The sequence below is a fragment of the Carassius auratus genome, chromosome 42 (assembly GCF_003368295.1).
Source record: "Carassius auratus strain Wakin chromosome 42, ASM336829v1, whole genome shotgun sequence".
NCBI classification, from domain to species: domain Eukaryota; kingdom Metazoa; phylum Chordata; class Actinopteri; order Cypriniformes; family Cyprinidae; genus Carassius; species Carassius auratus.
In genome coordinates this window covers 6,916,115-6,938,948 of record NC_039284.1, presented here as the reverse complement: position 1 = coordinate 6,938,948, position 22,834 = coordinate 6,916,115, and the positions used below count along the sequence as shown (strand labels likewise).

The 22,834-nt window shown below is 38.4% G+C and overlaps 3 protein-coding genes across 4 annotated transcripts; 2 read left to right on the top strand and 1 right to left on the bottom strand.

Moving 5' to 3' along the window:
- The first annotated feature begins 228 nt into the window (after window positions 1–228).
- On the top strand, window positions 229–4,909 carry LOC113060514 (potassium channel subfamily K member 3-like). Its single transcript, XM_026229476.1, has 2 exons — window positions 229–728; window positions 2,321–4,909. Exons 1-2 carry the CDS (start codon window positions 446–448, stop codon window positions 3,187–3,189), a joined length of 1,152 nt encoding a protein of 383 aa, XP_026085261.1. The 5' UTR covers window positions 229–445; the 3' UTR covers window positions 3,190–4,909.
- Window positions 4,910–6,005: 1,096 nt separating this feature from the next.
- On the top strand, window positions 6,006–9,816 carry LOC113060513 (mitochondrial amidoxime-reducing component 1-like). The gene is made up of 7 exons (XM_026229475.1): window positions 6,006–6,375; window positions 7,136–7,306; window positions 8,050–8,215; window positions 8,407–8,547; window positions 8,626–8,687; window positions 8,765–8,836; window positions 9,136–9,816. Exons 1-7 carry the CDS (start codon window positions 6,119–6,121, stop codon window positions 9,248–9,250), a joined length of 984 nt encoding a protein of 327 aa, XP_026085260.1. The 5' UTR covers window positions 6,006–6,118; the 3' UTR covers window positions 9,251–9,816.
- Window positions 9,817–15,461: 5,645 nt separating this feature from the next.
- Window positions 15,462–22,092, bottom strand: LOC113060512 (sushi domain-containing protein 4-like). 2 transcript variants are annotated; one of them, XM_026229474.1, is made up of 9 exons: window positions 22,001–22,092; window positions 21,343–21,516; window positions 20,470–20,673; window positions 19,180–19,353; window positions 18,856–19,044; window positions 18,220–18,411; window positions 16,914–17,058; window positions 16,447–16,832; window positions 15,462–16,330 (listed from the first exon to the last, which is right to left on the bottom strand). In XM_026229474.1, exons 2-9 carry the CDS (start codon window positions 21,479–21,481, stop codon window positions 16,293–16,295), a joined length of 1,467 nt encoding a protein of 488 aa, XP_026085259.1. In that variant the 5' UTR covers window positions 21,482–21,516; window positions 22,001–22,092; the 3' UTR covers window positions 15,462–16,292. The 2 variants fall into 2 exon arrangements, with proteins under 2 accessions (XP_026085259.1, XP_026085258.1); XM_026229473.1 differs by lacking the exon at window positions 22,001–22,092 and having other exon boundaries at window positions 21,343–21,909.
- Window positions 22,093–22,834: the final 742 nt, after the last annotated feature.

Below are 22,834 nucleotides of genomic sequence, written 5' to 3'. Positions count from 1 at the left end.
TATGAAGGATGCAGTACTACTCTATAGGTACTCAAGATTAACAGGATATTGAGTGAAAACGAGGATTTCACCCCCCTTTAAACAGCTCCAAAAAGTGACATTCTATTATTACTTAATAATTAGAATGTAATATGATCGATGACGCGGGACAGTTTAAACCTTTCTTCGTTCTCCCAGCTTACCAGTGAACTCAAGCTTACTGGAAGGAACAAATGCCCAAATAAGGAGCGTGTACGAGTCTCTGGGGGTGGTGCTGAAAGAACAGCTCCTCTAAACACGACTTCTTTTAATAGCGGTCCTTGTGGCAGATTTTCAGAAGACCTTCAGCTGGATTCTTGCTGCTAAGGGGTTACAAGGGAGCTATGACAAGCCGTGAATCAGGAAAGTTCCCATGCCGGACCGGAGCTTTGAAAACTGAGGGATATTTTGAGGCGATTATGAGAAAATGAAGAGACAAAACGTGCGGACACTCGCCTTAATTATCTGCACTTTGTCCTATTTACTCATTGGAGCGGGAGTCTTCGACGCTCTCGAGTCAAAGCAAGAGAAAAGCCAGAAGGGCATACTCGACTATCGAAAATTTCTACTTATGCATAAATACAATCTCACCAGGCTTGACTTTGAACAGATTGAAAAGGTCGTGTTGCTTCTGAAGCCTCACAAAGCTGGAGTACAGTGGAAGTTCGCCGGGTCTTTTTATTTCGCCATCACTGTGATAACGACCATAGGTAATTTTCTCAGCTCCAACTGATTTGTCATTCTAGTCAAATTATGTTTATAGTTTTTATATAGTTTCTAGATGCCTATAAGCTAATACAGTTAACTTTTGTTTTAGAAACTTTTTCGTTTAATTTTATTAACATTTTAGTTTCACAGTAGCTATTCTCTTAAGATGCGAAAGACACAGCAAAACGTATACTTTTATCAGTTTCAGAAAGTTTTAACTACAAATCGCCTTTATGTGGAAAGGGAAAATTCAAATGTGATTGCACGAACAATCAAATTTGTTTATATAGTTTTATTTTTATTAGATTATTTATTTAAAGGATAGCATCATTTTAGTGTCGTGTTTTACTGATGCTGTTTTGTGTTCTTGTGGGCCATTGCCTACTGTTATTATTTGCCGAGAGGACAATTCCGATGAACTTAAATTCAACATCTGGTTTTCCATTGCACCACCTGTTATTATCAGCACAGAAAACAAACAGGTCAAATATCACGTATATTAATACGAATAGGAACTCTGAATATATAAGCTAGTCAGTCACAAAAATCCCTATAAAAACTGTATTTTCACATAAAAGTTCTGGCAACTAGCAGAACGATTCTGAAACGTAGAATTAACATTTTCTTGTTTGCTGTGTGTATGAAATAAAAAATTTAATTCAATCAAATTAGATTTCAATCTTGGTGAAATATGTCCAATACGATTGACTAAGTGATAAAATGAAGTAAGATTGTAGGATGTGATCGATAAATCAGAAAATTATGAAGAAGAACGCTCCATTTACAGTCATCATTGAAGTGCTTAATCCTGTGCTACTGTTCATGGTGATTTCGGTCACTACTTCCGGTGGATAAATTCAAAAATGGTCATGAGTTATTTTTAGAATAGCACCATACAAAATGCTAATGTATTCTCTCTGTGTTTTCAGAACCTGAAGACAATGATGTAGCATTGCTTTTGTAAAGGACAATTACAACTAATTGTATTTCCTTGTAACCCTCAAAGACCACAAAGAGCTTTTAAGAGATAAAATCAGGAACAGAGACCCTGTAAGGTTTTAGCTATATAACAGTAGACTATTATTAAATCATTTCAACTTCATTGTCCTATTTTGCTTGTTGAAAAATTGATCCATGAGTCTATTTGATACCCCAGTACTGAGAGCTATGCTCAGAGATTCAACAAATCCCCAGGCTAATGCCGTATTAGTCTGCCCTCATTGGGGAATTTACAGCATCATCATAACAAAATTGGGATGGCTAAGTGAAATGACAGTCTGTAATAATATTTACAGGATTTTAAAGAACATCTAGTACAAATAAGAGTGGGGTGTGTGTATCTGACGAATAGTTTGATGATTCTGGCCAATAACAAACTGTGAAGTCATTGAAAGGCTTGTTTACCTTATGCATCCTTCTCTGATATCCCACAATTCTTTGTGTTCCATTTTGTGAAAGCTGAGCAATATCAGTGGATGCAAGGTCTGAAAAGGTTAAGGTCTGCAGACATCTAAACATACAACGTCGCATCAAATCATCTATGAAAACATTGGGTTTTTTGAAACACTCATCTTGTGCTGCTCTTCTACCCAAGGTTATGGCCATGCCGCCCCGAGTACGGATGCTGGGAAAGCATTCTGCATGGGATACGCACTTCTGGGCATCCCCCTCACCCTGGTGATGTTCCAGAGCCTGGGCGAACGTATCAACACCTTCGTCCGCTTCCTGTTGCACAAAGCCAAGAAATGCATGAGCCTGCGGCGGCCGGAAGTCTCCATGGCCAACATGGTGATCATCGGCTTCTTTTCCTGCATCAGCACCTTGTGCATAGGAGCAGCTGCCTTCTCCCACTACGAAGGCTGGACCTTTTTCCATGCCTTCTACTACTGTTTCATAACCCTCACCACCATCGGATTCGGGGACTACGTCGCCCTACAGAAGGACAACGCTCTCCAGAACGACCCTCATTACGTGGCCTTTAGTTTTGTCTATATCCTGATGGGCCTCACGGTAATTGGTGCTTTCCTCAATCTAGTGGTGCTACGGTTCATGACGATGAACACCGAGGACGAGAGAAGAGACGCAGAGCAGAAGGTGCTGCTCTCCAAAGATAAACCAAAAGGTCTGGTTTCACGGCGTCCGGAGCCTCCGAGCCCAGCCGCCGTTAGGCGAGATAAAAGGAGAGGGCTGAAGAGCGTCTACGCTGAGGTGCTCCACTTCCAGACGGTGTGCTCTTGCCTGTGGTACAAAAGCCGTGAGAAGTTGGTGATCCTCCCACAGGATCTGTCCTTTACCGATGCGCTAATGGAGCAAGGAGACGTATCGCCCCACCACTTCTTCGAACCCGGCTCCACAGGCTGTGTGTGTAACCCTCAACGCTGCTCAGCCATTAACACTGTGTCTGCTGACCTGAGAAACATCTCACCTTTCAGGTTCTTCTCCAAGAGACGTAGATCTGTCTGAATCACCTCACTTTCTTATACAGTCACTGTAGATCATTAATGAGTTACATGAGTTATTTTCATAGCATTCACATGAAGAGTCTTGAACGGGCCGCACAAGATTGAAGTGGACTGATGAAAGAGTCTTTTTGCACCAGCACATCTATATTCATTCAACACTTGGATGGCTCTTTTGAGAATTCAAATGATCCTCTACTTCAAATAGTTAATTTGCACCCTGATAGGGTGGAGTAATTTAACAGTTCTTTACTAAATATGACCAAATAGTCTGATCTGCAGCGTTATTTCATCTTGTTCAGAGGTGTGAATTTGTCATTATTCATTCCTTTTAGGCTTTGCATTGCAGGTTTCTGTGTTATTCAGAATTGGACTAATAATGCCTTTTTAAATTTCAATTCTTGAATTTGAGTTGAATTTTGGAATTGAGATAGCAAACAGAATGCAGAATTGCAATTTGAACTTGATTGAGGACGTAGGCTAAATGAATTAAATTCAAATAAATTAGCATTGATTTATAACAGGGAAACAGACCTAAAAGCATTAAAAGCATCAATAGTTTTCACAGTGTTGCGATGTTGAGAAAACCACATCTGACACTCTTTATTAAGTATTCTATGATCTGATATTTTTGCCAGATTGCCTCTCCATTACTGTAATGAGTCCCCTATAATATACAGTGCTACTGTAACCAGACAAATGAAACACCTATCAGGTATTTGTTGATCCAGATGGCATACCGACATGACTCCTGCTTTCAGCCCAGCTCTGTACAGTGTGTTAAGAGAATAATCTGACCTTTTGAAATCTCCTGAAGTATATTCACATAGAGTGATAAAACAGTATTTTGGACAGGGAGCAGATGACTTTGTTTTTATTAACTAGGACAGAGTTGTCTATGTAACGGTGATATCAGACTCAACATATCGGCACGGAAAATTTTATAGACTCTTGAACCTGAGGTATTTAGTTACTTTTGATGTTTAGCACATAAAATTCCTTTGAAGACAAAGTGTAAATATGACCTTGGTCTGAACTAGAGTTCTAGGAAAAACAGCAGCTATCGCATACGGACTCTCCAAGTGCTCTCAGCACTGATCTGGACATCATGTCCTGTGTATCCTCCATGATTCAGAGAGGCCTTGCTGATCAGGAGTGTGTGCCATCTTCTCATCCTGCCAAGGAGAAAGCGCTTTGTGCCCAAGACTTTGCCTACAGCTATTAAACCTGCATGACACAGTGACAGAAGGAACGTCATTACAACAAATGCCTGTATTGCACTGCCCCCCGTCCCCCCACGGTGGTTGCATCTGTTGCTTTTCCTTCTACTTTTTTTAGTTTGGCATCTACATCTATGTAAAAGGTAGAAAATATCTTTGGCCAGCAGGTCAGCGGGGGCAGGGCAGAGTGTACATTTGTTTCTATTTTTGTCCTTACCAAAGAAAACAGGGCAAATATAACTCTTTGCCTGAGTAGAATAATGATATAGAGAATAGCAGATTTATTTTTGCCCATGTGAAACTGATATGATCATGTCAAATGCTTGTGAAACTATGGAAAGGGATGTACTTTCACAGTTTATATACTGTAAAGGGTCTAATAAGAAATATGTTCCAAGTTCAATCATAAATCATTTTTGTAGAATATGTAACATGCTGTCACTTAATAAATAGTTTCCGAAATAATTCAGGAAATAATTTTAATCCGTCCAACAGTTTGTAAAAAAAAAAAAAAAAAAAAAACTAATGTTTTTTTTTTTTTTTTATCCTTTCAAAAACAGTTGTTAGCAGCCGTCTTTTTCAAGACAAGTAAAAGCTTTTTAAAAAAATCACAAGAGGGCATTACCTATGTATTTTATGTTATGAAATAAAACATGAAAATATCTTGAGCTCGTGTTCACCACAGACCTTATTTCGGGCATTTAACCCCCCCCCCCCCCCCCCACACACACACATATTCAGTAATACACTTCATAACATAGATGTACAGGCTCTACTCTTCAGGACAACTGTAACCCCAAAAACTCAGATATAGGCCTAGCAGAAACCCTTTTCAATTCCAAAATAATAGAACATTAAACAGATCTCCAGCTATATGTGTGTTCATATTCACATTTATTTGGGAACATGTATGTGCAATATATGTGCACAATAAAAGATAAAACTTTATGAATATCACATGTAATGCTATTTTCTCTTTATTTCTAAATATTTTTGTATGTATCAATATATAGCCATACATGGTCAATGCATATATTGCAGTATATTGAAAAATATAAGCACTAGTTTCCTATATTTGGAAATGTATTTTGCTATTTTCCTAGGTCAAACATAGAAATAAGTTAGCATTAAGCATAAGTGTTAAAATGATAACTTATTTCTAGGTTTTGACTTATGATCCCTGCAATGGTCCAAAGGTTTTTATTATTTATTTATTTTGCTGCTGCTGAAGATATTTTGAAGAAAGTGGGTAACCAAACAGTTTATGGAGGTCAACGGTGACCAGAAACTGTTTGGTAACCCACATTCTTCCACATAAAGAAATTCGTACAGTAAATGATGGCAAAATGTTAAATGTTGGGTGAACTATCTCTTTAATTGTTTATTTTTAGCTATTAGCTAGTGAAATGTAGTCTGAATGACAGGTGTTTTGTGGGAGAGGGTTATAAAATAAAGCAGGCTTAGTCATATCAGCTGCCAACAGCCAAAATAAATAGTTTCAGAGTGTGATCAATTTGTTACATTTTACTGAAAAACCTGCTGATGAATCAAAACGTGTAAAAGAAAGCGAGGACTGTTCCTTTAAAACTACCTGCTAGCAACGCGCCTGTTCATTGGCTGCAATAAAAACACTCCATCAGATAGTCTGAGGGCTGTAAAACGTTTCAGACTTATGAAATATCACAGCCAAGATATTATTGCCGAGGTTTAAGTATGGACTTCAAAGGGGTGCTTGTGAAAATCTTCGGCCGAGATCGGGAAATAGTATTGTGCGCTGCAGGCACAGCAGTTGCTCTGCTCGGACTCGGTCTAGTATATAAATATAACGTTAGGCGTCCAGAGAAAAAGTTCACTCGAGTGGGAGTTGTTACTCAACTGTTGCTTCATCCTATGAAGTCCGGGAAAGCAGTGCTGGTGGAGACAGCAGAGTGTCTGAGAATGGGGCTGAAATATGGCCAGCTGCGGGATCGGTGAGTTTTTGTTTCACCTTTGCTTTAGAGTCATACAATTTCCTTGGACGCAAATAAATCAGTATACGCTTAAACATTTACTCTGCTAATTAAATTAGGTCTCTTTAAAGGAATATTTGAGTATAATTATGACGCACCGCAGTTTGTGAATTCCGTTTCGTGCGAACGACGCTTTTACACGCGCTTAAACGCTTTTTACCATTTTTTTGTTGTTAAACCAGTAAATAATAGCACGAACAATGGCAGAATATCTATTTTGATGATTTTGCCATGTTGTTTTCTACTTTAGCGCTCGGACTAACTTCTGTGGGCTACCAAAACTTTTAAAAACTGTTAAAATTGAATGTAACAACATGTCTTTGTTTTGACATCCTTTGGAGGGGTTCCAGCCATATTTCAACGGGTCAGACGCACCATCTCTGCTGTAAAAAAATAAATAAATAAATAAATAAATAAATAAAATAAAACCAGTCTAATTTGACTGGCTGGTCTTACGTGGTTTCAGCTGGTCTCCCATCCTGACCAGCTAAAGAAGTGGCCCAAACTCCGCCTGCTGACCAGAAAACCAGTCAACCAGTTTAAGCTGATTTTAGGTAATTTATTTAATTTTTCTTCCGCAGGGACAAATGCCCATAATTCGTGCTGTGACGCTGTAGGCCAGTAGACTTTTTCTTTGAAATCTGTGTGTTACAGAAGAACATGGACAGCTGTTCTTGTTGGCTGTAGTGTTAACTGCACAGAGAGTGTGTATCTGTTGCAGGCACTGGCTGGTCATCACGGAGGACGGACACATGGTGACGGCCAGACAGCAGCCGCGTCTGGTGCTGGTGTCTTTGAGCTGTGAAGACGGCCAGCTGTGTCTCAGTGGACCGCAGATGGAGGAGCTGAGGGTTCCTCTTCAGCAGTCCAGTAATGCAGTTGTGGACTGCAGGTAAGTACCCCTGCTGAAAAAACCAAGCTGAATCCAGCCTAAACTGGTTAGTTGGTTTAAGTTGCTCGTCCAGCCTGCTCATAGCTGGTCAGCTGACTGGTTCTAGAGGGGTTTTGTGCCATTCTTAGACTGGTCTTAGCTAGTTAGGCTGGGAGATCAGCTCAAACCAGCCATCCAGCATAGACTGGCTTTAGCTGTGTTTTTCAGCAGGGACTTTTTAATTAATTAATTAATTTATTTATTTTTACATAAAATGGCCCTGTAAGTATTTATATTTACATTAAAATATTTGAATTTCATAGCATAGTATAACAGGCTTCAGTGTTATTTTAGTATAATTATTTATATTTGTATATTATCATAGTATTTATTCATGTTTTGAATGAGCTTTTATTGAATATTTTCAGTTTCAAGTTTTAGCATTTTTTTTGTTTGCTTTTGCCATGCATAGTATAACTGGCTTCATTGTCATAGTGGATTAGCTTTTATTATTAACTATATATATATATATTAACTTTGAACATTTTCCACCAACCAGAATGTTTCCAAATACTTTTTGTTTTCATTCTGAACTATATATCTGTTTTTTTAATCATTTGACAAACTCATTATGTTTGGAAAGTTTGCCTGCGCTAACTGTCTTTACAGTACGTTCCACTTAGTATGGTATTTTGTGCTGGAATTCGACAGCATTCAAACGTTTTAAGTGATTAAATAGAAAATAAATGTGCTTGTGTCCCTAGAGTCTTCAGCAGAGACGTTCAGGGCAGGGACTGTGGGGACGAGGTGTCTAACTGGCTCACACGATACCTGGAATCTGACAAGACTGTTCGTCTGGTGCATTATGAACCTCATCTGAAGGCCCAAAGGCCTTCTGAGAAAGATCCCCTCTTTCCTGAGGACGAAAAGGTTTCTCAAAATAAAGATTTAAAAACTGAAGTTATTATTTAAAAAGTGATTTACAATGATCTCGACAGAAGAGAGTCAGTTTAATTCTAAAATATATATATTTTATGAGTTTTCACATATGCTTCCACCTCTTTTCAACGTGTCAAAATCCAGTTACAGTTTCTTGCAATAATTCTTCACAATTTGTTTAGGTGGCCTATCCTGATGCTGCTCCCATCATGCTGATGTCAGAGGCCTCTGTTAGGGACCTGAATACCCGGCTGGATAAAGATGTTACTGTCTTTCAGTTTCGTCCCAGTATTGTTGTCAGTGACTGTGAGGCTTTCACAGAGGTATGACTAAAACATACAGTCTTATGCAATGTGAGATGAGTTATGATGTAAAATATAACTCTGTTATTCTTTAACTAGGACACATGGGATCATATTCAGATTGGTCAAGTGGAGTTGAAGAGAGTCGTTGGCTGTGGAAGGTAACATAAAAATACATTGTTTTCTAATACATAATTTTTTTCAAGTAAAATGATTAATTCTGTGCATTAATATTCAGATGTGTTTTAACCACTGTTGACCCCGAGACTGGAATCATCACCAGGAAAGAACCACTGGACACTCTCAAAGCGTAAGTGTAGACAGACTGAAATTATTACACTCATTAATTTAAGATTTACCCAGAGCATGTGCACACAGCTTCACGGCTTTTGTGTATATATACACTTGTTTATGTGTGCACATAAACAAGAAAGGTTTCAGAGTAATACAGTATTCTATAAAACAAAACACACAGAAGAAATTGTTTTACTCATATTTGTCCAAGAAATATAATCATGTGAGAAGCACATGCTTTGTGCATAGGTTCATTTCATAATATTGTGTCATCCTCCGTTTTCATCACTTAATTGTTTTTACTTCATACTATAGCTATCGACTGACTGACCCTAAGCAGAAAACTGCGCCAATATTGGGACAGTACTACATCGTCAAGAAAACGGGTGTCCTTCATGTGGGTGAACCTGTTTATAAGATCAGCTATTGAAATGGCCAGACTGGATGAATGGAGAACCTTATTTTAAATCTAGTGACTAATTTGCAAGCATCATTGCTTACAAACACCGCTTCTAATGCTTCAATGAATCAATATTCTTTTCATAAAAGTTTAATTTGAAGAAGAAAAATAAAATAATATATACATTTTGTGAAATGTTCTATATTAGCTGTAGAATTATGGTGGGGATGTCTGGGAGATTCCAGAACCATTAGATTTCAGCAGAGTTAAAGGGATAGTTTACCCAAAACTGAAGTTGTCATTATTTACTCCAACCTGAGTGAACTAATTATATTATGTGAAATGAGACGATGTGATTTGTGTTTACTATATTCAGCATTCTATATTTTAGGTACCTGGAAATGACCTATGTATTGGGGATATAATTGTTAAATTGTATAATGGTCTGGTTTCATGTAATCGCTCATATCAGGATGTTAATTCAAACACTGTCTGTGTCTCCTATAAGAAAGTCATGAGTATTTGTCATTAATCAAAACATTGATGTTTTTTCATTATTGATTTCTCTAAAGATATTAAAATGATTTCAACTATCAGACACTGTTCATTTGTAAAACATCCAGTAGATAGCGCCATTTCAGTGATTTCAAGGAGTTTGATTTGTCCTTGACAACCAGTTACATAAACTACCTCTGCTTTTACAGTGTTTAGCGGCTACATATAATAATGCATTGGGAAAGAATGTTTTAATCAGGACCACGGTGTTACATGAATACAGACATTACAAACAGTATAAACCTATACCCAACTAACCTGACAGATTCTGACTATAAATAGACTATATATAAATGTTTGCCTATGCATAAACTAAAAACAAAATACAAACTATACAAATGGGAAACATAAACACTGTACCTATGCACAAACTAACCTACAGATTTTGAATATTAATATACTGTATATAAATGTTTACCTATACATAGACTAAAAAGGAAAAATATAGACTACAAATGCTTCCCATAATACTGTACATGTGCAAAGAGAAACATTGTAAGTCAAGCAGCTGGCTGGGGAATAGTGCAAGATGATTTATAGTGCATGAGCATGTAAACATTTACATATTACTGAGTCTTTAGTGGGATTGTGTAGACACAGCAGTGTGTGTGTGAAAACTGTCTACTGTGCATAGAGGAGAATTGCACAAGAAGAGAGAGGGGGAAAAAACGAGATTGTTTCAGACAGTTTTTCTGTGATTTGGTTGGGGGTGGAGGAGATGAGATGGTCCATGTTTCAGGAGGTAGGGGGTTTCAGAGGAGGATGGGTGATTTGAGTTCAGGGCTCTCACAGCCTGGGGGAAAAGCTGTTGAGCAGTCTGGCGGATCGGGCTCTGATGCTCCTGTACTGTCTTCCTGATGGTAGGAGCTGGAAGAGACTGTGGGAGGGATGGGTGATGGTCATGATACTGTTGGCTTTGATGAATCATCGTGTGAGGAAAATGTCCAGGATGGAGGGGAGAGGGGCACCGATGATCTTTGCAGCTGTGATCACTGTCCTCTGGAGGGTCTTGTGGTCTGCTGCACTACAGTTCCTGTACCAGACAGTGATGCAGCTGTTCAGCACGCTCTCAGTGGTTCCTCTGTAGAAAGTGGTGCGGATGGGTGGAGGGAGAAAGTGTAGGTGCTGTTGTGCCTTCTTGGATAGTGACATTGTGTTGGTGGTTCAGATGAGATCATCTGTGATTTGCACCCCCAGGAATTTAGTGCTGCTGACTTTCCACAGTCGAGCTGTCGATGGTCAGTGGAGTTTCTCCTTAAGTCCATGACAACCTTCTTTGTCTTCTTCACATTGAGGGACAGATTATTAGTGCCACACCATTCAGCCAGGTGTCCCAGTTCCTCTCTATAGTGCAATTCATCGCTGTTGCTGATGAGACTTACAACCGCCGTGTCATACGCAAACTTAATGATGTGGTTGGAGCTGAATTTGGCAGTACAGTCATGGGTCAGCAGTGTGAAGAGCAGCGGGCTGAGCACACAACCTTGTGGGGCACCTGTGCTCAGTGTGGTAGTTTGCAGATCACACCGCACTCATCGGCCTCATTCAGGATGGCGACGAGTCTGCTTATAGACAGGAGGTTAAAGAGCTGGCTGTCTGGTGCAGTCTCAACAACCTGGAGCTGAATACGCTCAAAACAGTGGAGATGATCGTGGACTTCAGGAGAAACCCCCTAGGACTCCCCCCACTCACCATCATGAACAGCAGTGCAGTCATTCAGGTTCATAGGCACCACAATCTCTCAGGACCTGAAATGGGACAAATTACATTGACTCCATTGTGAAAAAGGCCCAGCATATAGAGCATCACTGTCCCGCCCACAGCCCGAGAGAGCTATGGTGCCAGAAGTAAATTTCCCATTTATTTCTCCAATTGACTTTCGGAAAAAAATGTATTTAAAGAGTTTTAGAGCATGTCTGAAGATAACCAGCTATGGCTGAATTCATAAGCATATAACATATCATTTTGAGTGAAAAAATTAAGAGAAAATCCCAAAAAAGTAAAAGGTACAAGACTGTGTACATATTTTCATTTCGAGCAAAGGAACTACTCATTCCATAAACCAGAGCGCCTCACTGAATTCGACCATAGACTGTAAAAAAATATGAGGTGTTTATGAGGTGTTTCTCAATGTCAAGAAAGGATCCTCGGAAGCCAGTATTTCGAGGATGCTACGTCATCGACATCCGTCGAAGGACTGTTCCGATGTCGAGGATCCTCGGAATTTCAACCAAGGACTGAGTCCTTCGTTCGAAGAATATCCCATACACAGGAAAGGATGCATATGTGTATCCTTCGCGCTCTTCGCGCTCTCAAATCACCCACAATCCTATGCGCGCAGCTTTGCTATCTAACATTAGTTCAAAAATTAAAAAATGTCGAACATTAACGTAGTCGGAGCGCTAACGGTTTTTATTTACGTTACCAAACATTTGTTATAACTGTAGTAATTATAAGTAAAGTTTGACGTTTAAATGCCAGTACAAATTACTGCCGTACTGATATTGTAAATTATACAAATACAAATGGTTAACTGAACCGGACCTGTCATTTAACAATTGGTTGCGTCAACGGCATTTCTTTTATAAATAACTAGTTAAGTTGTCCAAAGTAATTTAATGATACCATTCACAGCATTATTCAAACGGACCTTTTCACTGACGTAATGACGCAATTACGTGCACTTGGTAGCCTGTTCCATTTACGTGTTCTCCGCAAGGGGCAAGGAACTCGACCGGAAGTTGAAGTCGGGTGGGGGCTGCCATCTTTTAGCAGAACTTCACTTGCGTTAGCATTCCCATTGACTCCCATTCATTTTGCCGTCACTTTGACAGCGAATAACTTTACATCTGAGGCATTTAAAGACTCTGTTTGTCCATTATTTATTTCTAAAGATACACGACAATGTATAAAGGGCTCCATTACCTTCTATGTTACATTATGGCCCTGTATAAACAGTTTTTGTAAAAAATAGGCTAACGATTGCGTCATAACCACTCGTCTCTCTGTCGCAATACCATACAGACAGGAGGAGAAGCTCACAGGCAATTAACTTAATATGGCGTACTGGCGTTACATTTTAAAATACTATACAAAATAATTAATCAGAATACTTACTCCTGCTCACTCACGACAAAGAACTCCCCGCTCAAGCTCGCCGTCTCTGCAAGATTAACGATGGCAGTTTGCACGCACAGCCACTTAGAAGATTTACATCTGTCAGACAGGTTGCTGACGTCGTCAAGCTTCGTTTGAGTCTGCGCGACAGAAACGGAAGTGCTAAAAAACGCTAAAACTGGGCTTCATTTGTCTCAATTGAGTTCCAATGGGGTCGCTGTGTCCATTTCTTTTACTGTCTATGGTTCTCCATATGCTAAAGAGGACTCTCACCTAGCCTCTGAAGGAAGTGACTTGGAAGGATCAGTCCTACCAAGGAAGTATCCTTGACATTGAGAAACGCCTATGGACGTAGTGTCTGTGATGTCACCCATAGACTCCTCAATAGCGGTTTTGAAGCCTAAAGTGTGCAGAGCGGGCCGTCGCCATCTTGGCAGCGCATCACCGCGCGACTCTCCCGGATAATCGAAAATGGGCAAAATAGTGCGACGGCATTGTCAGCAGCGGCAATCCACCTGTCACTCAAGTAGCCACGCCCTTAATTATGCAGAACTTTAAGGCTTAATATAATTTAAACGGATGAGTTATAAAAAAAAAATTCACCCCCCTCACAGTTGTCATGAAGGGCAAAATTATCAATATAGACCAAAATAGGCCGCGCAAACTTTTTCCCAAAATTTTATTTTATAAAGTGAATGTGCAGTAATAGCAGTTCTTTTAGTATTAATCGTGTAAATAAATAGTGTTTTATATAGGTATTGTGTATTGATTTTTATATTTATCATCGTGCATTTTATATATTGTGTGCGTGTCTGAAAGCGGTCAACAACAACGACAGCAACATGGTGCAGTGCTTTGTACGTTACCTGACTGCAATCACCGCTCAGTCGTCAACACATGTCGTTGAACAAATGTTCAGTAAATGGTCAAAAAGGTATGCCTAGGCTAAATATTGTTTTGACAGTGGCATCATAAAATGCTTGATATGACTTATAGAGGTCGGGATCGTTGCGTCACGTCGCAATGCATTGTGGGAATCGCGGTACAGAAGTAGATGTACTGTATAGTAGGCATTAGGTAACGTTGGTCATTTGGTCATTAATTTTTATTATTTTTTGGAAAATGGTTCAGTATTGCTGTATTGTGAACTGCTGTAATCGGTTTCATGATCGACAGGGCAAACGCCTCGTGAATCATTAGTTTTCAACATTTTCCTACTTGGAAAAAAAACACAAGGTGTCTGAAATCACCAAGAGGCGTCAGATGGCTTGGGTCGCCACTGTACGGAGGGAAACCATCACCTTCGATAATATTATAATACATAGTTATGGTGAGACATGTTGTGTATGGTCTCTCTCTCTCTCTCACATACACACACACAAACTCAGACACAAACACATTACGTTTTCTCTAGTTTTTGGCCAGTAAGGGAGTCAGTTTAGTGTCTGTATTTTTTGTTTAAACATTTTCTTTTGACCCAATCCTGAACTTAATTTGCTTTTTGATATTTTTGTGCTGACTGTATTTAACAAATTTGAACAACTTGTTTAAAAAAAAAAAAAAAAAAAAAACTGGAACGAACTTCAAAATAGGAAGTTAAGCGTCTTGTTTTGGTGAATGGTGGGTTGTGTCTGAGGTGAATGTTCGTCAATATTATACCGGATTACAGAACTACCGGAGGAAAACAGTGGATTTTGGCAAGTATGATAGGTGAGTAATTACTCCTGAAGTGTAACAAACCCGCATAGACAAGCTTCATAACTCGCAGAATCTGATAAGTGTGTGTGTGTGTGTCACCACTGATGCTTGGTTAATGTTAACATTTCCTTAGTGAAAAAGATTGTTTTCTCCACGTTTAATTTGCAGATCCATTTATGATCTGCAGGTGAGCCTCCAGTGACTTTTTAAAAAGTGAAAGTGACATTTTTAAATTGATCGGAGGTGTAAGCGCTCACTCCACAGACCCGGTAGGAGAAATTATCAGGGAAACTGAGGCTTGGTAAACTTTCATGTGTTCATAGGGATCGATTCCGCCTACAACCTCTTTTTTTTTTAATTAGCGTTGTTTGGCTTCATTATTAAGTTTGTCCGTATAGGTATAGGCAACTTTTTTTGTCACGTTCTATAACTTTTTCTGGAGACTGGCTATTATCTTATTACAAACCTGCTTTGCGATGCCTCTAAAATGGCCGCCGTTACCCACAATGCACCATTCCATGACGTCTACGCCCGAGCTCTATACCATATGAAGGCTACAGTAACCTAGCTAAAGTTGACGATAATGCTAACTAAAGTTACCAACCTCTCTGCAAAACTTTGTAGGTCTTGTCCCTCATGGTGGCGCTTACAAAACCCACAAGCTGACCATCGGACACGCTACACTCAACTACCTTTACATGACCCTATCTAAAGTGGTTTTCCACTGAGCACACGAATGCACTGATAAGTCTACCGGGCAAAAAACGCAACACAGGTTTTTATTATTATTTTTTTTTTTATTAATGATCTTCAGTCTTCACGGACCTTCGTGGGGTTTAACCAGACAGTTACACGAGTTCCACCAATCAGATGCATCACTGTAGGATTGTTCAGGATTGTGGGTAATGACGTACTTATCCAAGACATCGCGAATAAAAGGCATTTATCTCAAAATAAGGTAAGTGCCCCATGAACCTTTGGCGTTTATATAAGCATATACTATTGCTTAGTACAGCCGTAGCTGGTTTTAAGTCTACCATGTATGGTTACGTTTTTATGGCTTATTTCCCATATGTCAATGCAGAAATTGCATTGTATTTTTACTTCCGGCACCACATATAGAAAATATCTGCTTGATAACTTATTATGGAGCTGGGAACATGCCCAAATAAGCAACTACACTTTAGAAACAAACTTTTTTACAAACATTTTTAGCTTGTCATAATGTTTGCAGTACACCTGCCTTTAGCTTGTAGTTTCGTCCACAGTTAGCCTGGATGAATGTACGGAACTTAAATCACAATCAATTAAAATGCAAAGTTAACATATTATTTATTTAAGAAATGTTCATAATTGTTATAGTCCATACCCTTTGAAAGCTGACCAGGATGCAGCCCAGTTGCTGGGTAAAAGTCAAAAGAACTTAGATGCTATATATTGTGGGGAAGTTAAAATAAAGTAATATGCTATGGTCTAATGCATAGTTCCTTCATAAGCAGGATTGAGAGTTTATTTAGTTTTTGATCATTATATTTTTTTATTGCCTTTCTTCTTCCTCATTCATTATAAGTGTGCAATGATTCCTTATGAGCAGTAATTTGGCCTGTGGCATTTTGTTGAACACAATCAGAAATTAACGATGAAATTACTAACAGTGGAGTGAAACAATCTCAAATATCCTATTTTTAGTTAAAGGTAACGATCAGCAGTCCACTTCACCGTCCTCCACGAGAGGAATTTCTGGAAAACACAAAGCAAAACACTAATAAGTGCATCAAAATTACAATTATGTCTCAAATGATATTATTCGACAGTGTGTGTCTCTACCACTAGGTGGCAGCAGCCTACAGCTTTACCATCTGCAATGTCGATGCTGGGGCTTGTGGAGGCGGTTTCCTCCATAGAGGTGATGGCATTGGTTTTCTCAGACGTGTTATTGAGTCCACCAGCATGGGAGGAAGATGGCTGTATGCCTTGAAAACATTCTGATGTGTCCGAGATGCTATCAAAGGTCTCATCCTCACCAGTGTCCAACGGCACCCCATTCTGACTCCCTGTATGCCCGGGATATGAAGGTGGGGTTTGTTCTTCTGAATGCTGTGCGCTCCCCAGACCAGCAGGGGGCGGATCGTTTGGGGGCTGACAGTAGGTACCACTAATAGCCTCTTCATAAGAGGGAAGAGGTACAGCCACACCATCTACAACCAAGATGTTTGGATCTCGGCTCTCAGCTTGCGCTTCACTGAAAAAGAAAGAAATATTTTTTAACGAGCAAGTTTAGAGAAGATCATGCTACACGGTCTGATTATAATGTTGGCTGTACCTTGGACTTTGCTGGGATTTGCATTTCGAGTGGAACGTCTTGCCTGTGATCACTAAGAGCAGGGCTAGCAGCACACTAGTGGCCGTGCATGCCACTACTTTCCATGTGGTTAGAAGGGAGTCTTGAAAACCAGGCCAGGTTGTGTCTGTGGGAAGAAAGCAGTCGAGTTTAACGTTGTTTTTAGAATACGAGATATGAATCTTAACACTAGAACCGCCACATGGTAAAATTGACCCATGGCTGTTTTTAAAGTGCACATAGTAGGTTTTCTATAAAATATTGTTTTAAAATACAAACACTTGTTGTATACCTAAAACCACCAGCGGGTAACATTTAGCCATGCACATGACTACTGTTTTGATTTGGCTAAAAGGCATATTATGTCAATGTATTATGCCACTGTCTTCACAAAGTAATTTCTACAGTCATGAAATAATTATTTTTATTCATCAACTATGTTTTTGTCCGCTCATTTTATGTTCAGTAGACAATATATGAGCAATAATAATTCATCATAATGAAATAAATAGCAACAAAATGATGAACAATAAATAAACAAAAAATTATAATTAATCCAAAGATAATAATACATAAAAATAATAATAATAATTCAGATTCAGTAAATGATTATTGCTCAGTATTGTGTATTATTGTTATTATTTTAGTCATTTAAATAACATGGGTTGCCTTAATCTGTGATTAATGACATTTTATTATAACATTACACCACCCAAACATGCATGTATTGCCTTCTAATTCCCGTTGTCATTGCAGGCTGGTTTAGCCTCTATTCAAAAGTGATTAGTATAGCCTGCTTCAAACAGACTTGAACATAAATCAACACGACAAGAACAAAGTTGATGACTAAAAATAATCATTTCATGACTTTTTGTGAAGACAGTGGCGTAATACATTGACATTAAACTTTTTTGAGTACATTTTATCCGCTGGCAGTTTTAGGTTCACGAAATATTTTAGTGATACATTCTTTTCAGGAAAGTCCAAGAGAACAGGTTGAAAGTAGAATGTTTTTGTAACAATATAGAAAAAATAAACACATGTCAATCCGATGTAATAGATGTAATGCAGTAAATAATGTTTATTAATATATACTATATATTACATAATGTATATCATTAATATAATATATGCATGACTAACCCATTAATATCATAACAAACATTAAAACAGGCAACATTACATCTTATTGCACATTCCTTGGGTTAACGTGCAGAGTTCATCAGATTACGTTGTTCCAAATAAAATGTTTGTAAACGTTTATTGAAACTGTTGCAGGCTAATTTACCATCTTTGATGCAGTAGACCTGCATTTGTGGAAACCATTGTCCGTACTGGCAGGTGATGTATTTATAGTCATTCGCTAGAGAGTAGCCAGAAGAACAGTAGTATTCTACGACCGTCCCATGAATGTAACGGTCACATGGTTGTGGGTGGCACACGTAATCTCCATGTTTTATCATTGGGGGTAAAGAGCATGCTGTAAAACACCAGAGACAGAGAGAAGACATCTTAAACTGATAACTCATTTCCTCTTCCTGGCTCCCAGACTTATTTTAATATCTGCCCCTGTATTTGCTTACAGGCACTCCTAAATAATATTTCCAGGTGATGATTGCAGATTTCCTTAATTACATTTTTAAAGTAGATTTCAAATGTTTACATATAGATTTTGAGATTTTACTATAAACTATAAATCACAAGTAGTAGTTTTTCAACAATCAGTTTTCAGCATGCAAATAAAAAAGATTTTTTCAGCGTGCAATTATAAAAGATTTTAAATTATAAAATTGATCTATAAAATATAGTATTATAGATATATAATATTAAAGGTAGTAAAATATTAAAATTACAAAAGTATATCTCCTTTGGTTATATCTGTTGGTTTTTCAACATAAAGCTGAGAAATTATACTGATATTTACCCTCAACATCAAGGCAACGGGGTGGCGTGTTTGACCAGATGAGGTTATACATGCATTCCAGAAATTCAGGTCCCTCCAATTTGTAACCAGGAAAACACTGGTAGTGGACTACAGTCCCAACAGGCACAGAGAACTCTGTTTCTGAGACGTTCATGTAACTGTGTGGAGGCATCAGCGGCCGGAGGCAGCCTGTGGAGACAGAGGACAGTGCATGAAACCCTTTCCTAGATCTTTAGTGGAGTGTGGTGTTGGATTATTGAAGTATAGTCAGTTAAAGAGTAGATTTATTTTGAATAACTGTCAAAAAATGGTTTGGTGTCAAACCTTGACAAGTTGGCTGATTATCCCATGTCCCATCGGACTGACAGACTGATTCCATAGTTTCCGTGTCAGGGTATCGGATCTGAAATCCCTCATGACAGCTAATAATGAGGCTGTCGCCAGGCCTGTATGTTTTATTTGTGATGTCAGCATCCTCGATGAATGGAGGAAGACAGTCTTAGAAGGACAGATTAGATAGATAAATAAATAAATGCTGCAACATGTTCGTACAATTAGTTAAACAAAAAATAAATAATTTAAATATTTAACCTCTTAACTGTGAAAATGTAGTATCCGAACTTAAATTATTAAGCTATTATAAGTTATATAAATTAAGTTAAATTATTAAGTGATTCATGAATGCTTTGGAATACAGACCTAAAGTTAATCTCTTTTCAAAAGAAGACAATCAGCAGTTTATTTGTAAAAAGATTATAAAGGTTTAAGTTTTATGTAAAGAAAATGTGCTTTACATTTAATTTAAAATGAATATTTTACAAAATATTTTTGATTTTAAAATTGCTATAACAATTAAAACCGTTTGTCTAAATGAGTTATATTCCAAATTTGAAGGTGATATCACAAAAAACGACATTACTGATTTTGTTTAGGGATTATATCAAAAAAAGTCACAGGTTGACACCCAAACTACATCAATTTTTTTAGGCATTTTTTTTCTGTCACTACAGAGCCCTGCACATGAAATGCAAGAAAAAAAATGTGTGCACAATTTATTAATTCATTCCATCGATGTACTAAAACCTGCGCACAATTACTATTTTGTTCCTTCAATTTGCTAATTTGTTCCCTCGAATTTATAAATTGTGCACTCAATTTACTAATTTGTTCTCTTGATTTATAAATGGTGTGCATGATTTAGAAAATTGAAGGAACAAATTAGTAAATTGTGTGCACACTTTATATACCAAGGTAACAAATTATTAAATCGTGAAAAATGTATAAATCGAGAATAGTGAATCACACACACGATTTAGCCTGCTATTTTTTTCCCTGCATGTCATTTGTGGGGCTCCGTACTTACAAATGTATACATTTCTGTAGCAATATTAATTCTATAACAAAATTACAACCAAATATGGAACCTTGAGTCTCAGACCTTACCAACAATGTGTGTTTTGTCAAGATTAGGAAAAGTTTTGATTATAAAATATTGTAGTAAATTTTGTATTATGATACTAGACATTTCCTGCTAGGGGGAGGAGCTTGGTAAAAGATTTTAAAGTACACTAACAGGATGCTGACAGTTAAAAGGTTAAGACTGAGTAGCCTCACCTTCTGAAAGGCACACTGGTTTAAGGCTTGGTTTCCAGCCTACCGATCCATTATGGAAGCGCGTGCAGATGATCTTTGCTGGCCCCTTTAAGCTATAACCATCCACACAAGCAAACCTGGCCACTGAGTCTTCAAAGAACAAACCGCTGCTTGGAGTTCTGATTCCGTGCTCAGGAACACCAGGATCCTTGCAGAACTGCTCCACTGAAAGTGCACAGGGAAGAACCAAATCATGCATTTCAGTGTTTGATCTCCACATCCGTAACAGTTCAGTAACTTAACATGCATTATGATAACAAAATAATGATCAAATCCATAATCAAGATGGAAATTTGTTCTTTCGTTCTTGTAATGTAACTGTTTTCTTGTTATCCTTTCTATTTTTACATATGGTCTTACAACTACTATCCCCTCAGGAGGGTGGTGAGCACATGATAGTGATCTCAGCCTGTAGATAATTTATATTGGGTGAAACTGTTACAACTCAGCCCATGTTACAACAGTCTCTCAACATTACACTCAATACAGCATTTTTGTTCTATGTGAGAAAACACTTTTCTGCTGAGATGTTCCTTTTACTCACTGTTACATAAATATCACCTTCATAAAATGTTGTTATGGAGTTTAGGGCCTAGATGATGTCTGTAGTTTTATGAGTGTGGTTCTTGCTTGCTGTGAATGTTCTGCTTAGTCATGACCAAATGTTATAACATGCAGCTGTCATGAAGAAACTGAGGCTGCATAACAGAACAGAACCTCTAATGAAGATGATGGGCCAGGTTCTTCAGCATGTCCTACTACACAGGCAACCACAAAGGAAGTTCAGCATATTCCTGTCAATATATAATTGCAGTTTTTATGCAGATCTCTTACCTACTGTGTTACCCGGGAAGGCGGTGACCAGAAAAGGAGGGAGGACGAAGAGGGGGAGGATAATCGAGAGAACAACCCGGCCGTAGACAGGAGGTCCAAATGCAGATTTCTTGCCTTCTTTATCACCATGATGAAACATCTTTCACTGAATAAAACTCATCTGGTCACAACGCTCTGAAATTATGATGACAACGACAAAAAGCTAGGTAAAACGTGAAAACATTACATCTATTGGGATTGCATCATGGATGCTCAGCCCTGCAGAATCTCCTCGCGGACGCGCAGAACATGATGACCAGTAAATCCCCATTTCAGTTCGTAAATACCAAATCAGTCTTTTCGGGAACGCGTGTGTCGCAGATCCAGCACGCATTATTATGCATTATTCAAATGTCTTCGGCAGATCAGAATAAGGCTCGCGCAACATAACGATGCTGTCTAAATGTACGATGATCGAGATGATGATGAAAAATGCGTCACGCGCGTCACTGATCTACCTTACTCGGTTAAAAACCAATGTCTACTGATGCAACTGCGGTTTTAAATATTGTGCTCGCTGTTTTCTGCTCACACACACACATTATTTCTTGCCGTACACCGAAAATCAATTGCGTCGGAGTTTCTCTGATCTTGATTAGAAATGGAATAATAATCTTACTTCGGCTGTAGATCCGTTCTTCACTGGAAACAGGACAGTATTGAAAGCAAAATTATCCCGCCTTTGGTGCTTTATGTAGGTTATCTCGTGATGAATTATTATACAGGTCGAAGTACAGTGTGGAGTATTATAAAATGAGTAACAGGGAAGCTTAGCTTTTAGACAGAGGAGGCTAACTGCCAAAAGCAATATATATATAGGCTTCTCAGGCCATTTCATATGTGCAAAACTCACCAGGACATAAAATATAGCTACAGTAATAAGTGGGTTAATGTGATGTTTCAGTTTCAGTTTCTATGAGAAGCTGTACAGGTCAGAGGTAGACTCTGAGTCATGGAGAGTTTTTTGAGTGGCCTGAACATAAAAATAATTTTAGATGAACAGAAAGAGATGCTTAATAAGCCCAAGACTGAAGAAGCTATCTATTAAAGCCCTTACTTCAGAGTTCTATAAAGAATATGAAGATCTTCTAGTTGCTATTTTACTTGCTTTTTCTAGTCGCTATTTTACTTGACTGAGAATGCTGTCTCAGTCTTTTGACACAGCTTGCCACATTCAGTGTTAGAGGCTAATATAACGTTAATTGGTTAGAAGCAGTAATTCCTCAAATAATCTCCACTAATTAGACTGGATTTACTCTAGGCCGATGCTTATTGAACATTATACAACATGGACAAAATATTCCGAGTGATAACTGGTGGTGTCTCTCAACGCTGAGAAGGCTTTTGACAGGATAGAGTGGCCCTACCTTTTCCAGATTTTAACCTTTTGTAACAATCAAACCTTCTGTAACAAATTTAACCTTGGTAACAATCTTTTTAAATGGGTAATGCT